The sequence below is a fragment of the Anopheles gambiae genome, chromosome 3 (genome assembly GCF_943734735.2).
Source record: "Anopheles gambiae chromosome 3, idAnoGambNW_F1_1, whole genome shotgun sequence".
Classification (NCBI taxonomy): Eukaryota; Metazoa; Arthropoda; class Insecta; order Diptera; family Culicidae; genus Anopheles; species Anopheles gambiae.
This window is the reverse complement of record NC_064602.1, coordinates 19,514,553-19,529,814: the sequence shown is the minus strand read 5'-3', so window position 1 is coordinate 19,529,814 and position 15,262 is coordinate 19,514,553. Positions and strand designations below refer to the sequence as shown.

General features: G+C 45.6%; 1 protein-coding gene across 18 annotated transcripts in view; it reads left to right on the top strand.

Moving 5' to 3' along the window:
* Nucleotides 1-15,262, top strand: part of LOC1279830 (cGMP-dependent protein kinase, isozyme 2 forms cD4/T1/T3A/T3B) — a 130,095-nt gene that overhangs the window by 112,013 nt on the left and 2,820 nt on the right. For all 18 annotated transcript variants that reach the window (XM_061659482.1, XM_061659479.1, XM_061659475.1 and 15 more), the window contains 3 exons: nt 7,773-7,992; nt 14,348-14,584; nt 14,665-14,814. In XM_061659482.1, coding sequence (XP_061515466.1) covers nt 7,773-7,992; nt 14,348-14,584; nt 14,665-14,814 — 607 coding nt within the window. The remainder of the gene's footprint in view (nt 1-7,772; nt 7,993-14,347; nt 14,585-14,664; nt 14,815-15,262) is intronic.

Here is a 15,262-nt window from a genome sequence, read left to right as displayed (position 1 = left end):
AACGGAACCAAATAAACGCTACAGCTGCTGTGTACTGTAGTGGACGTATTAACCGAATTTTGACCAATCCAATCGACGAGGAAGGGGAGTTGTTGAAAAGGTGAATGAGCCGTGCTAAATTTCATGCGCTGTTGTGGAACAACCCGTACTTTAGCCGATGGATTGCGTTGAATGCTAGCAATGTTTAACCCAGTTACGTTCTCCTAAGCGGGAGTAGGTAGATGGAGGAAGAAATGACGGACTTTTCAGGGACCCGTCCACACCGGAACGCGAAACCCGGGGTCCATCGACCGGATCGATAATAGCGAGAATCGGTCAATCTCCTCCTATAAGCGTGTGTGTGTGTTTGAGTGCGTTCGCTTTCAACTATGATTAATTTTCACACCAAATCGTACCAGTCGAATGAGTTGAAGAAAGCACACGTGGACGGAACGGAGTGAATGGAAAACAACAACCAGCCAGCCCCCCTCCGAACAGTAGAAAGAGAGCCCCCAGTATTTGCTTCAGCAATCAATCAAACGGTTTTTCATTCATCGCGTTTTGGTTCAAACAGTGGCTTTCTTTCCGCTTCGCGGAGCTTTCAGCGTCCGTTTGCATACGGCGGTGGCGTGTGTGTAATGCGGGTAGAGTAGTACTTAGCCCGTCTAACGATGGATAATCAAACAACGAGTGAAGTGTTTTGGAGCTGGAAATTGTTTCTCCTTTTAGTATACCAACGGGGTTTCCCGAAATAACATCCAGAGGAGACTAGGTCTTGGCCTGCTTTCCGAGGGGTTTGGGGCAATGCCGTGCCTGAAGTAGTACCGTCTGAAGAACAATTCTATTGTACGGTTTGGTGCTCTTACTTTAACCTTCATTGTACAATTGTACTTTCTTATCTGCTTTTCCTTTTTTCCTACAACGTTCAATTGCTTTTGTAAGGTTTTTTTGAAAGATGATCTGTTTGCACTCCTCATGTACAATTAATTACGTTTTTGCTTCGCATACGCGCGCCTACCTTCACTGACCTCCTGACATATACTTGAACTCTCCATCTCCAACCGCGTCCAACAGTGTGAACTTTCTCCTTGTTCCTGCGCTCAGCTGTCAGCCCGTTTTACCTTACGGGCAATTGCGCAAGCGCTGTAGAATGGGCCGGGAAGATAGCACCAGGAACGTGATCCTCCTCCTCCAAAGACGACTACACATTCGTCTTCGTCCGCTGGGAACACTGTGTGCTTTTTTCGGGAGGATGTTCATCAAAGTGTGTAATAATTACAGCGTTGTTGTTTGACTGGGAGAAAATATTCACGCGCAAAACAATACACAACCAGCAAACCCCCCCCCCCGGACCGGAGAACGCTTAAATGTAAAGGGCGTACCTTACGACGACATTAAGCGGGCGGAGAGATGGCTTCTCTTCGGACTTCGTTTGAAGAGAAAATTGCCAATCCGCACCGCCCTTCTGGGGTGATGTGTTTTCCGGTGGCAATTTTTCTTCATAAAATTTTGCAAAACTTGCCGTCCCAACAAAAAAAGCAGCAACTCACTGCAAGCAATATTTGTAGGTTAATTGCGCGATGTCAGCAGTGCAAAATTGTGCCGTTACGGATTGTGAACTGAGCGGGTTGTCCATCACGGTTTTGGCCCTCTTTCGGTGGAGGACGGTTCTACACCCACCCACTCCGGCCTGTGATGTGATGTTGGGTGAAAATTATGTGTGCCATCGCACAGCAGCTTCTTCTATGCTTTATTACCGTCCCACAGCGACTGGGACTGTGTCCGCTTGTCTGCAGTTCCGCAATCCATCATCATGCTCTCTGCGGTGGTATGCGTGTGTGTGTGTCTGTGGCGGTGTGGCACACGTCCATCTCATATCATCGGGGAGCCGCCGTGACGGTTCGTTACAAATGGCGTGGCGCGGCTACCTTTGGGCTTACGCAATCTCTCACCACCAAACTACTATAACATCCCTATCGGTAACCCTATCACGATCGCACCTGGGCTCTGTTTTTTGCGGTCGCATCTTCCGGCATCATGACGCGGCGAAACTTCCTTTACTATACGGTACCCAACAGAAGGAAATAACACCATCTTCTGATATATGGTGGTGGTGACATCCAGCTCAAAGAGTGGTGTGGTTTCCGTTTTCGATTGGATCACTTTATCGCGAACCCGGGGAGGGGGAGAAACCGTTTAATGCTGTGATGTGGTGTTGCTGCTACTACTGGAATAGCTTAACTGGACCTGGCCACACTGTGCGTGTAAGCAGCCCCTTAGCCGTGGTTACATGTTTAATGCAGAGATGCATTTGCAGATGAACGCGCGATAAATAGCATGTTGCATTTTTGCAATACGTCGCAATGTGCCTGCCTGCGTGTGTTTTAATTACTGATTTCACTTTTGTTTATCATTGCAAATGCAACCAACCAGCCATGGCTGGGTAATGATGGATATTGCAAAAGAAGAAAGTGTGCTGTTGGTCAAGATGTCATAATGATGGGTTATCTTAAAGGTGCTACAGGAAATCTGAAACCGTTTTGTAATGCATCTTTGCTGATTGAATGAGTGGTAGGACATGACAGGCGGTGATGTATGAAACTTGTACTATAACTCGTTGTGGACGTTATCGATAAATTAAAACAATGACATACAAAGAGTATCTAAAAAATGCTGAAATTAATAAAACGTAAAGAGTGCATGAACAGTCAGATACATCAGGGTTAGAAGTTACAGATTAAGACGGTTGAGACATATCACGAAGATCATGAACACAATTTCTATCAGGATCTTCATATTCGACCATCAGCAAACAACCGCCAATATCCTCGGAACTAGCTTCAGATGCTATATGAAGTAAAGAATTAGCAGTTGAATATCCAGAAGAAGATGTTTAAGCCTATGAAGGACATTTGTAGCGGGACAAATGACGAATGCATCTGGTAGAATACATTCAAACGAATAAAATCAAAGCCGGAGACTTCTAACAAAGCAAATTTGGAGCCCTTCTTAGAAGCTGTTCGGTTGGAAATAGTACCTTGAGGCATCAGTAGTTTCTAGTTACAAAGCTTTATTGATAACCTACATCCTACACCGTAGGATATAAAAACTACTCAGTTTACAATGTTACATGACATGATCAAACACGAGAAAGATCAGGAACTTTTACGTCCGCCAAGCCGTGGTATCTCAGAGGTTCGTTGGAATTTCCAAAGTCATACGTGATTCGGCACTGCTATTTGCAAATTTGAGCTGATATCTCCAAACTTTGATGTGATGTATTCCATCTAGATATCTTGAAGTACCCAAGCGACCTAATGATATTTATAATGAAGTCATCTCAAAAGTGTTTGAAAGGTGTATGTAAGACCTCCTATGCTTATTACAAACAAATATATAAAAAAATGAAGTAACGATTGACCTTGCATCAATTCGTAGTAATATACGATTTCTTGTGGCTCAGACATAGGTCTTTTGTGATGTTTTATCTAATGATAAGAAACACCTTCTTCTATCATGGATTAAATTGTATTATCATATCCGTTGTCATGCTTCATTCTCCGCATTTAAAACCTTCAATACAATAATTATCACTGCACAACAGTTCCCCCTTTCTCCTTGCCCACAAACCTGTCTGTCGTGAAAGCTTTCCACCCCGTAGTGGTGTTGTGCCCTTCGAATATTCACATCAAATGGCTGGCCGGTCACCACCTCCCATTGAGCGTGTTAGGTTAGGACGGGGATGGACAGATTGCAGCACAAAAGAAGTGACAGCACATTCGCCGGCGTTCCACACGCTAGGGCTCCACTTGCATACCATTGGGGGGTTGCATGGTGCAAGGGCAATTATTTAATATCCACACAGACCGCCGGCCAATCGCGGCTAGCGGAACCGATAATATGCAAGTTGCCGGCGAGTTGCAACATACATGTCGCTGCACCGTTGCTGAGTGTGTGTTTGTGTGTGCGGTAGACAACGGCATGTCTCAAGTGCACGGCGCTTTGTTTAGTCGCGTTTAGTGTGGTGATGGAACAACGTGATGACTATGGGGCCGGCCGACACGGATCATCGATCAACATCAGTTGACATGGGCTTGACAGTTGACAGCACGCGGAGTAATCGACGTTGACCACCGCTCAAGCTCGAAGCATCGAAGGTCTTGCAAAGCGGGAGTGTGGTACCCGGGAAAAGGAATGCACACGATGCAATTTGTTTAGATGCACTTGTTTAAACGTCCCGGCAGAGTATGCCTTCAACGCGTGCACTTACTGTTAAGTGAAGCAAAGGGTCTGAATAATTCCGCTCGTGAGGGTGAAAAATGAATATATTAATATCTGCTGTGCTCCACTTTTTGCCATTGTATAATCTTGTTGCTTTCTAGCCGAACGAAAAAAAAGCCCTTTAAGCCAAACGATGCCACCGCGGGTCCGCTGGCACCGTAATCCCTTTTAATTAGGCATTTAAATAAAGCAGCATTAAATTCAGCTTCCCGCTACCACTTTATTCGAGCCCTTTCGATAAAGCCGCGGCAACCACGCTACCGTTAGGTAAGCGCAGGTGGGGTTGTTTTTTTTGTTTTTATTACTGCTCATCATTAAAATTAATAAACAAAAACGGCATATCAAAATATACAAAAACTGCCACAACTGATGTACGCATGAAGGGCTGTGCGTGAAGAACGTAACGCTGAGGCTCATTATGCGCAAGTGCTTCCATTTTTTTTCCTACGGTTTTTAATTCATGCCAACTACCACCCCATACCAAATGTGGTAGAATTTTGTAGCGCTTTTGTTTCGACAGTGAATGACGCACTTTTGTGGTGTCCCCCCTTACCCCTAAATATGTATCACTTGTTCGTTTGTCTGTAACAGGGCAAATAATGCCTCGAAACAGGCAAATCGCGCATACAAAGTGGACTAATCGAACGTAAACACAAAGTGGACTTTCGATCGGTACAATTACACCGAAGATCGCAAACCTTTGGAAGCGCTACACACAAGCGCAGAGTGGGATCTTGTTGTTGCACATCTGTAACCGCATGTCCGTGCTCTCTGCGCGCTATTGCAGTTTGATTTATGTGTGGCCCTCTGATGCAACAATCACAACCAAACTAGAACACCGTGCATACGTGTGCACACGCTCGAAGGCAAATCGACGATCCGATGGATGGATAATTATTCCCTCATCGTCGCAAACCACGCGCAGTTGGTGATCCACAAAGCCCAATTGGATGTATTTTCGCGTATCACGCGCGCGATCCGTGTACGATCGCAATTTCGCACCCATCGCAATGGCCGCCGGGGAGTAGTTAGGGTGTGCGCGAAATGTAGCCCCCCCGGGTGGTGGCGTCAAATTTGCTGCTGGTCAACAGTTTTTACGACCTGTAAATGGCACCATCATCATCATCATCATGATCATCACCATCGGCGTCGTTGGGTGATTTGAGTGTCTTTTTCTGTGCGAACGATGGGCATTTCTATATCCCTGCAATGAAAGTGGTTAAAAATTTTGCAGCACCCAAAAACGGGGGGGAGTTGTTTTCGCGCGCGCGCCCGCAATATAGCAGCCCAATCAAGCTGTGAATGTGCGCACCACACCGCGGGTATTTTATGCGGGCAAGCATTGGTTTTGGCTTACGAAATTGTGGTTTTTTGCTCTTTTTGCTGGCACCACCGGTGTATTGTCCTGATGTCGTGATTGATTTATGTAAGGCAACGGAAAGGTTTATTATATACTTGGTTTGGCACCAGATAGATTGCAGATCTTAGTTTCATAGCCGTAACACTAACATAGTTTTTTGGGATATCTCATTGTGTTAAAGTTTTTAGTACAGATAGGATTCAAGATATTACTATAATCATCTATTGAATTCACAATACTAATTTGCCCTATTATAGCATCGATCCCTACCAAGCGGATACGTATCTTATTGCCTTTGCTGGACAAGTAATTTAAACCGTAGTATGCCACTGTGTACTTGCTAGATATGTATATTTTGAATTGTCTATTTTACAGATGTTACATATAGATTTTGCAGACAAACATCTGTTTAAACCATGTATGTTGTGAAATCTGTGGTCCTAACATAAGGTTAACTTGAATTTCCAGAATTAATCATATTTGTAATTTTAATTCGGTGTCTCAGTCTATAATTCGGGGGCGGTCCGTGGTACAGTCGTCAACTCGAACGACTCAATGACATGCCCGTCATGGGTTTAAGCCCAGAATGGATCGTCCCCCGTAGCAAGGATTGACTATCCGGCTACGTGGTAATGAATTAAGTCTCGAAAGGCTGTATAGGCCGGCATGTCCGCGTAGGACGTTACGCCAAATAGAAGAAGATAGAAGAGGTCCCAGTCTTTAAAAAAGTGGGTTTTAAAACTTACAGAGCACGGCAATTCTGGTATACAGAAGTTGTTTTTTCGATTCTTTGGAAAGATATTCGGCAAGGTATGATCGGCCCTTTGGCAGGATCGCAGGGTCGTACCGTAGTTTCAACTGCTGTGGCCTGAGTCATAGACTCTTTGCCTAATGTCCAAGCCCTTCTCGACAGTTGCTTCTGACACTAATGTTTAATGTTCTGACACTAGTGTCGAAACCGATACCGTTGTCGAATTTTTGACGAAGAATTCCTGGAGTTTTGTCCTTATTTGCATTAAGAGTATATCAAGATTCTATTTCTTCGTCTGTTGAGTTGCTAGTTGCTCGCTAACATTATAGGATGTTAAATTTGTGGATTTTTTGCTTTATAAAGTAAAGACACGCTTTGCTCTCCACTCATTGAATTGATGTTCTGATCTTCTTGATGTTCTGTAAACAAACTCGAGTGTATCACCAACAGGAACATGCAAAAAATAGAGTTCAAAGGGTTATTTCTTTGTGGGGGAATTGTGTATGGAAATTTAAAAGAAAATACAAATATTTTATGTTTATAACAGCAGACGCCAGTAGTAATAATTCGTACGCTGAAATAATTCCTTTGCTCATGTCAACCCATTCCTGAACCTCTCATGTCAACCCATTCCTGAACCTCTCATGTCAACCTCATTTTTAATCTTCCATCCTTCCTCCTCAAACTTTGCGTCCGATTCGCGATCACATTCCACTTCGAATAAAAAACTCCACTCTACAATCTACCCAAACCTGTCCTTTGCCGTTGAAGCTCGCTTTAAAGGGCACGCACGCTTTTCACTCATTTCCGCACTTTCCCGAGGGGAAAGGGAGGAATAAAAAAACAAACTCCTCGTCGACATAATGAAGGGTTGGAATTGTGTACGCAATCCGCTCGCAACTGCGGATGTTTGTGAAAAACGAGAGGGAAAACTGGTCCGCAAACGTTCGATCCTACATTGTCCATTCCTTTAAAAGAAAAGCCTCCGAACGGAAGCTTTAGCGGTAGTTCTCTCTGTCTCTGTGTGTATGCGCGCGAGCGCCAAGGAAAGGAATGTTTCGCCTCACCGGCACTCGGTGACCAGAATAGCTGTCCCGGAAACCTCCATTATACCGCTGTGTGTGATGGCAACTTCCGTAGATGGTCCTCAGTTCCTTCATTCCTAATGGACATATCTATGTGTTGTGCATGTGCGTGTTCTTCCGCATTTCAGCCCATCTGATAAGGGATTGGTTTGTTTTTCGCTCCGCTATTTTCGATGAAGACATAATGACATACCGAAGAATGGAACCGCGTGCGGCGGCTCGAGCACTAAGATCGTCCGCCTTCTCCACCACTGATATGCGCACGTACTTATCACGAAACCTGTTCTTTTTGCTCTATTTCTCTCCTACCCCCCAGAGGGCCGCGTCGAAGTGTCGCGCGAAGGCAAATACCTGTCCACGCTGTCCGGTGCGAAGGTGCTCGGCGAGCTAGCCATCCTGTATCACTGCCAGCGAACGGCCACCATCACCGCCGCCACCGACTGCAAGCTGTGGGCGATCGAGCGACAATGCTTCCAGACGATCATGATGCGCACCGGGCTGATACGGCAGGCCGAGTACTCCGATTTCCTCAAGAGGTAAGTTCAAAGTTCGCTCTCTCCCTCAAATTTTTCCAGATCTTGTTCTGCAAATTCAGATCCTCACACAAGCTGTCACATTTATCAAATGATGGCGCAAACGAACGGAAGCGAGTGATCAATTTGTCACGATCAGGTCGGTCGGTCGGTCGGTCGGTGCCGCCGTCTGCGTCAGATTTATGGTTCGAAATGGGAAGGCTTTTCTTGGAAGGCGGCTATGATGTACCGTTTTGTCGTGGGAACTAAGATACAAGGTCTGATGGCCATGTGCGCATTCGTAGCGACGCGATGCCATTCGACAGGCTGATGGTGCTGGCGGAACCCGGTAATTTTAGTAGCAGCAAATTACATGCATTATTGAGAATACAAGGCTTTAAGGAGAGGCTCAAATGGTTCCCTCCGATTTGTTTAGATCCTGGGAACTATTTAACAGCCTTTTTTGTCAAGTTTGATTAAAACTTTGAACTTGAGAATGGTGACTTCTTGAAGAGTTTGGTAATGATCGTTCTGTTGGAGTATGACATGGACATGATCGATGTATTTATAGGACATTATAGCACAGTCTTGTAGACAAAACCAATTAAAACTCGATTCCCCAGCAGACCACCAACATCATACCTTCAGTTCCAATAGTAACAAGTTCTTTGATAGTGCGCAAGCGATTAAAACTCAACCGCACAACCAACTCTACATTTCGTAGTGTGTGATTCCATTCACTTTTTGATTCAGTTGTCGCAACCGAATGGTCAGATCAGGGCGGTTTTTGATCGGGCGGCACCCCGGCCTTTTACGTTTCCTGCCTCTCGCCTGCCTCGCAATTCTTCAAACCGTACATTGGGCAAACTGTTTGCTTGCAACCGGTATTTCGCCCCTCGTTCGCCGGATGATAGGGTGGTGGTGGGTCTCTGCTTGAAGGTAATGGTAATTGATCTTTTAACTGGTTTGCTTGAATGCTGGACAGCGTTTCGGCAGACAGGAAGAAAACGCTTATCCAGATACGCGAGCAAAACACGTCCGAAATTGGAGTTGATGTAATAAGCAATGCAACAAAAAAAGCTCTCGTTTTAATATGTTCAAAAGCCTCTACTTATTGTCCCAACGTAAGACAACATAAATATAAATAGTTTTTTGCACCCAATGACACCCTTGTTATGCGCCTCCAATGTTACATGCAATGCGTTTTAACCCCGTTTTTTCCACGAAGAAATCGCATTTGGGGTGCGATGTGAGGTCATCTGCGTTGCGTAAAAGCGTACTTTACGAATATGTCATACCGTTGATTAACGAGCGGCGGCAGCCCTCCCCTGATCGATCGGTGAAAGGATCACGAAAAGTTTTCACACACAAACGCCCCGGCTGATTGCCAATTTATTACCCTGCCCCGTGGCGTTACAGCATGTGCTTTTAATTGTGCATCGGAAGCTCAACCCATCATAAAAGCGCATTCCCTTCCACCCAAACTCTGCTAGTGCTTATTGTTTTGTGTATAATGTTCGGGTTACTTAAGACCTCCACAAGGAAAGGACAGACACGTCACAAGGATCAGGCGGACTGTGACTCCGCCAGTACGCTTGGGAGAACCATTGCTACGTGACATAAACCCACGAAACCTGTTTCCCTGACATAATGTCCTCTCGGGTGTGGGGGCCAACTTTTTTTTTTGGACACAAAAGTTCGCCCATTTCGGGTGCTGCTGCTCTACTTCTCGCACTACGCCGGGAGTTGAGAAAGTTGTTTCATGTCTCTCGGTCTGCAATGATGATGGATTTTAACCATTCCCACATGTTTTGGGCGGCAGGCCCGCTTTCGCTACTTCCAATTACGCCATCGGGAGACCCATCAGGATCCAATAGTGGCTGCAAATGTGGTCTTGCAACTCTTGCCACCCTTCTTCGCCCTCGCTGGAAGAGAGAGAGAGAGGACGGTAAGGAAGGAAGGAAAGCAAAAAACTGAAATCGAAAGCATCCCCCGGGGGCAGGTTTTTTTCGTTTAATAGATGATTCATTTCGTTCGTTCGATCAGTACGGGTGTGGGGTATGCTGTGTGTTTGTGCTGCAGTTCGTGAGTTTTGACAGTGTTGTTAGATGTGAGGAGGAATGGGGCACATTTTTACACCTCACCTCAACACAATCGTTTGATGTTCGTGCCACAATCATCCCGTAATGGATGTGTTTATTGCGGTAGCATTTAGCCCGAAGCGTTTAAGGGGGCGACGACGCGCTGTGGACAAATTTTGAACGAGTTACATGAATGTATGCATGCAGCTCGATCGATCGATGTGTGGAAATGGGGCTCTCTCTCACTTCGTAAGATCGTGTGCGACGGACAAAGGCGAACCAGTTTGCGGTGAAAGAAGGTTGTACATTGCTTGTTCGGGTTGTACGAAGGGTTGTTCGAATTAACTGTTTTGATGACAATGATTGACGTTGGGGCCCAAACAGTTTGATTCATGTTGAGCAATTGGAGACAGGAAAGCAACTTCAGGTTCAAACAAAGTGGTACAATATTAAGCTACATCAACTGATCAGTAACAAAACAAAAGATCATCTACTGATCTGAGGACTTTACTTCAGGTTTTTAGCCAATATGCCCTTAACATCCTAACTAACGATTTAGGAGCCAACAGAAGATTGTTCCTCCTTATTCCCTTTAGTGTTCCTGTGATCTTATTATGTTAAGTAAATGTTAAGTAAAATAATTGATTACCTTACGTTATTCAGGTTCCAATACTAGACGTCTATAGACACAGCCAAAGTCTTTTAGATGTACCGGCTATTAAACGATCTGAACGAAGATCAAACAGTATGAGGGTTCAGTCGTGTAACTCGTGATGAATGAATGAAATGAAAAGTCAATTTCTTTCTACGCCATCTCTTCAAAGGATTTTTGAACTCAATTTCAATCAGGTCTTACTGATCATTGGTGTCTAAATGATACCTTGTCAAGACAAGACATCTTCCAATGATCATCTTGCAATATCGCTTACCATTGAGATACAGTAAGAGACCTTTGGAAGTCTAGAAGTACATTTTAAAGAACAGATTTTCGAGAAGACTGGTACATAGAGCTACTGGTCGGACGTGGAATCAGGACAGTCTCTTCATGCCCATGACTATAAGCCTGTAGGACAGTGTAGGGATCGAGAGGGAAATCACCACAGATAGCTTATTGAAATTATTACTCCACACACTAATAATGGAGTGTTTTATGATTCCAGATAGCTTTAGAGCTTTCAGAAGAACAAGTTCAGGTTATCTCATTTCTTTTTTAAAGATTGATTTCCAACGAGTTCAGAAATTGGTTGCATTTCTACTAAAAATGACATTGTATAAGATACAATGTATAAGATATAAGATATCCAAGATACCTAATTATCTTTAGAAGCCTTCTACATCAATGAAGAAGCTATAAGATCGCTCTACCAGTATCTCATATTCTAGCGATCGGCAAACTTTGTGACTGAAAGAGCTGAATTCTACAAAAATGTTCGTAGACTTTCACGTGAAGAGCCAAATTGTTAAACCAATAGCAAAAATGTGTGCAAGTTCTATGAAATATATAACCTGCTTAGAGCCGCCATCTCGATATCAAAGAGCCACATGCGGAGCTTGCGAGCCGTACTTTGCCGATCGCTGTCCTTTTCTAGTTCTGTTGGATGTGTCTTCGGAAGACCTCATCGAGTAATCAAGCGGGGACAATGTCCAGTCTCAGCTTGCTATCTCTCCTCACTTCCTAAGATCATTCTGATCATGCTCACGAAACGTTATCATTATCATTCTCGCGGATGAAACTCGTTCCCATGGATATAAACTAAGAACAAACAACACTCTAAAGCGCGCCTTCCGATTCATAATAAACCATTTTCGCTACGCTTCTAGTAGTCAAGCGCCGTCTTGTTCCCATCAAAATCTCTCCAACGCCGGCGAAATGGAGCGGGGGATTGGGTGGGCCTTCCCGGACCACATACCGTTGATGACTTCATCAAGCCGCTCTCGGAGCGAAACCAATTGCAATTCTTTCACATCCGCACAAGAACGCCAAAAGCCCGCAAGAACGATTAAGAGGGAAGCGTGCTGGGTGAAACAGAACGTCCCCGACTGCGCCGGTGCTAAGTCTTCATTATCAAGTCTTCAAAACCCCATTTACTCGCCACCTTCAGGGCACGTTTGGCACGCGAATTAGTGGTGGTTGGGATGTCCATTTTTTGGTTTAATTTCTTTTCCCTCACCCCAAATGACTTGAAAAGAGCAGCCTCTTTTGCACGTTCGCGCAAACCATTTGTTTGGCGTTCTATTATCGTTTAATTTGTTTCTCGCCGCGGCTACTGCTGCTGCTGCTGCTACTACTATCGCTTGCTCCTCGCCCCAGACACACTCTGTGTGAGAGAGCCTTCTGGGGGTGTGGGAAGGCCATCGTTGGGGGGTGTTCTTTTACGACGCTGGCTTCTGTGTGTTGTTGCACCTGATGTCGGTGACTGCAGAAGAAATCTATTTGCCCCGAGCACCGATACCGGCTCAGCTGGCAGCGTGTGAACAGGTCTCATTCATTCATTCATTCCCCTGGCAGCTTTGTAATTAACGCATTATTTCATCGCGCTCTTTTTTCGCATTGGTTCTTTTGTCCGGCGGCCGGCCTTTTGCCGCCTTTTGCTTGGATGGGTGGCCTTCACGGCGATATCATGTTGGCAGGGGGTGATTCAAGACGAATTGATTAGTGAATAGATTTTCCATTTTTCTTATTACCATCGCGCATCGACTCACAGTAGGAGTCTTTTCATACCTTCAGGTATTCCTATCTGCGCTTTGTTTTCGATGCTGTGTGCAATGTGGCAGCACATTCCGATTGTTGCGACCTGTGCTGCACTTGATTTCATAGTGAGTGCAGCGCCACTTATGCAGTCGCGTGCCATTCGATTTGTGATGCAAAGAGGGAGAATGGAGGCCCCGTGATGATGCCGCCCCAATCGTCACATAATGGGTGTGTGTGTTGTGAGAATGATGTTGGCGTGTGTGGTTGGGGAGGAGCGTTATGATGACATAAGATATTGCTGACTACCAAAGGGGGAAAGTTCATTGGAAAGAGTTCCTGAAAATAGAGAGAGAAAGAAAAAATGCATTAAATCGTTTACGATTCTGGAGCATCAAAACAGAAACAATTATGCATGGGGAGAAAACAAAGATGCATTTCAGTGCAGTTTTCTGCATTTTGTATGCAGTTTTGCATTAAAACCTGCCGTTATAAATGCAAACCTCTCGGTTCAGGTGCCATAAAATCGGACAATTCAGTGTCTTATTCAGCTTTTGTTGCTACATTTCCTTTGAAGTTCTCACATTTAAGACGTGCGCTGGAACGGCACAAAAACCAAATACCGTTCGTTTATCTTGCATTTATAATGGCACACACACACACGCATACACTCTTTCCGACCACCGTGACCTACTAACTCATTCTCCATAAAACCTTCCTTTACATCGATGGTAAATTAAACCCTCTCCCCGGGCGGCACAAAACGCAGTCAAAATCTACTGGTCGGTCTCTGCCATCATTACGTCATCAGGGCCATCATTACACCCGGGCACACACAACCAAGCGGCGTGTGTGTATGTGGTGGGTAATGTGACATGCATAATCAATTCCCCACGTTGACCCTCATCGTTCATCCTCAAAGACGAACCGTCAAACCGTATTTATGACACCCGCACAAACACACTTCGGAACGCAATAAACCGCGAAAAAAGCATATGCAACACAACAGCAACTACATGGTGGCATCAACCTCGGCTGTGGTCACGGTTTAGGACATTACCCTTGACTGCTGGGGCTTCCCCCTCCCCCTCCCCGATGATAGTTAGTGCCGCTGGACACGGTGTGTTTGTGCGTGTACTTACCTCTTTTCCCTTCCACTGATCAGGGCCACATTACGGCAAAACGCATTATTCTGCGCACCGCATGTGTGGCTAAAAACTAACCACCACCCGCCGGTACTATTGTTTGCATGCCGGATGGAGCCGGCTAAACACTGGGCAAAACACCAGGTTTGGGGCAACCTGCTTAGGCAATGTTTACACCCGGTATGGTCGTGAGGTCAACACTGTCGGAGGGTTTTTATGCGTGCTTTCGCACCTGCTAAACAACAATGGGATCTAGTTGCCCTTGGGCAACCATGTCCACAGCTGCAAACCAGGATTTAAAAGGGTTGTTGAAAATTGTTGGATCAAAGTAACTGTAACCATCACCCCACACCGGTTTGTTGATTGTTTCTGGGTAATTCTGTTTGATTTAGATACATTTAATGTCTTTTGGCATCACTTTGTAAGTACTTTTCCACTGCTAACGCTACTTCTCTCTATTTCAGTGTGCCGATCTTCAAAAACCTCCCGGAGGACACGCTGTGCAAAATATCGGACGTGCTGGAGGAGTGCTACTACCAGAAGGGTGACTACATCATCCGCCAGGGTGCCCGCGGCGACACGTTCTTCATCATCTCGAAGGGTCAGGTGCGCGTCACGATACGCCAGCCGGACACGCAGGAGGAGAAGTTCATCCGCACGCTCGGGAAGGGTGATTTCTTCGGCGAGAAGGCACTGCAAGGGTAAGTAGGGACACACTTCTTTAGAGGGGAATTGAGTGATCGCTAACAAAGTGTCTTTATTTTCCCCAAAAAAAAAACAGCGATGATCTACGCACGGCAAACATTATCTGTGACTCACCGGAAGGCGTTACCTGCCTGGTGATTGACCGGGACACGTTCAACCAGCTGATCTCGAACCTGGACGAAATCCGAAACCGCTACAACGACGAGGGTGTTAGCCAGCGGAAGAAGTAAGTAAAGTCTGTAGTGAGGGGTAAAGAGAATCCGATCCGACTCCAGAAGGCTGGTCCTCCCAGCAATAGCTGGAGCCGTCTAGGGTCATCTGAAGTAGTCTGAAGTCGCCTGGAATATTCTGGAGTCGTCAGAAGTCGGAGTCGTCCGGAGTTGGAGACATCCGAAGTCGGAGTCGTCCGAAGTCGAAGTCGTCCGAAGTCAAAGTCGTCGAAATTCGGAGTCGTCCGAAGTCGTCCGTAGTCATCCAAAATCGTCCGCAGTCATCCGAAGTCGTCCGGAGTCGTCTAAAGTCGCCTGAAGTCATCTGGAGTCGTTCACAGTCATCCGGAATCATCTGGAGTCATCCGGAATAATCTGAAGACGTCCGGAGTCGTCCGAAGTCGTCTGAAGTCGGAATCATCCGCAGACCATCTTCGGCCGACTCTGGCTCTAACGACTCCCGAC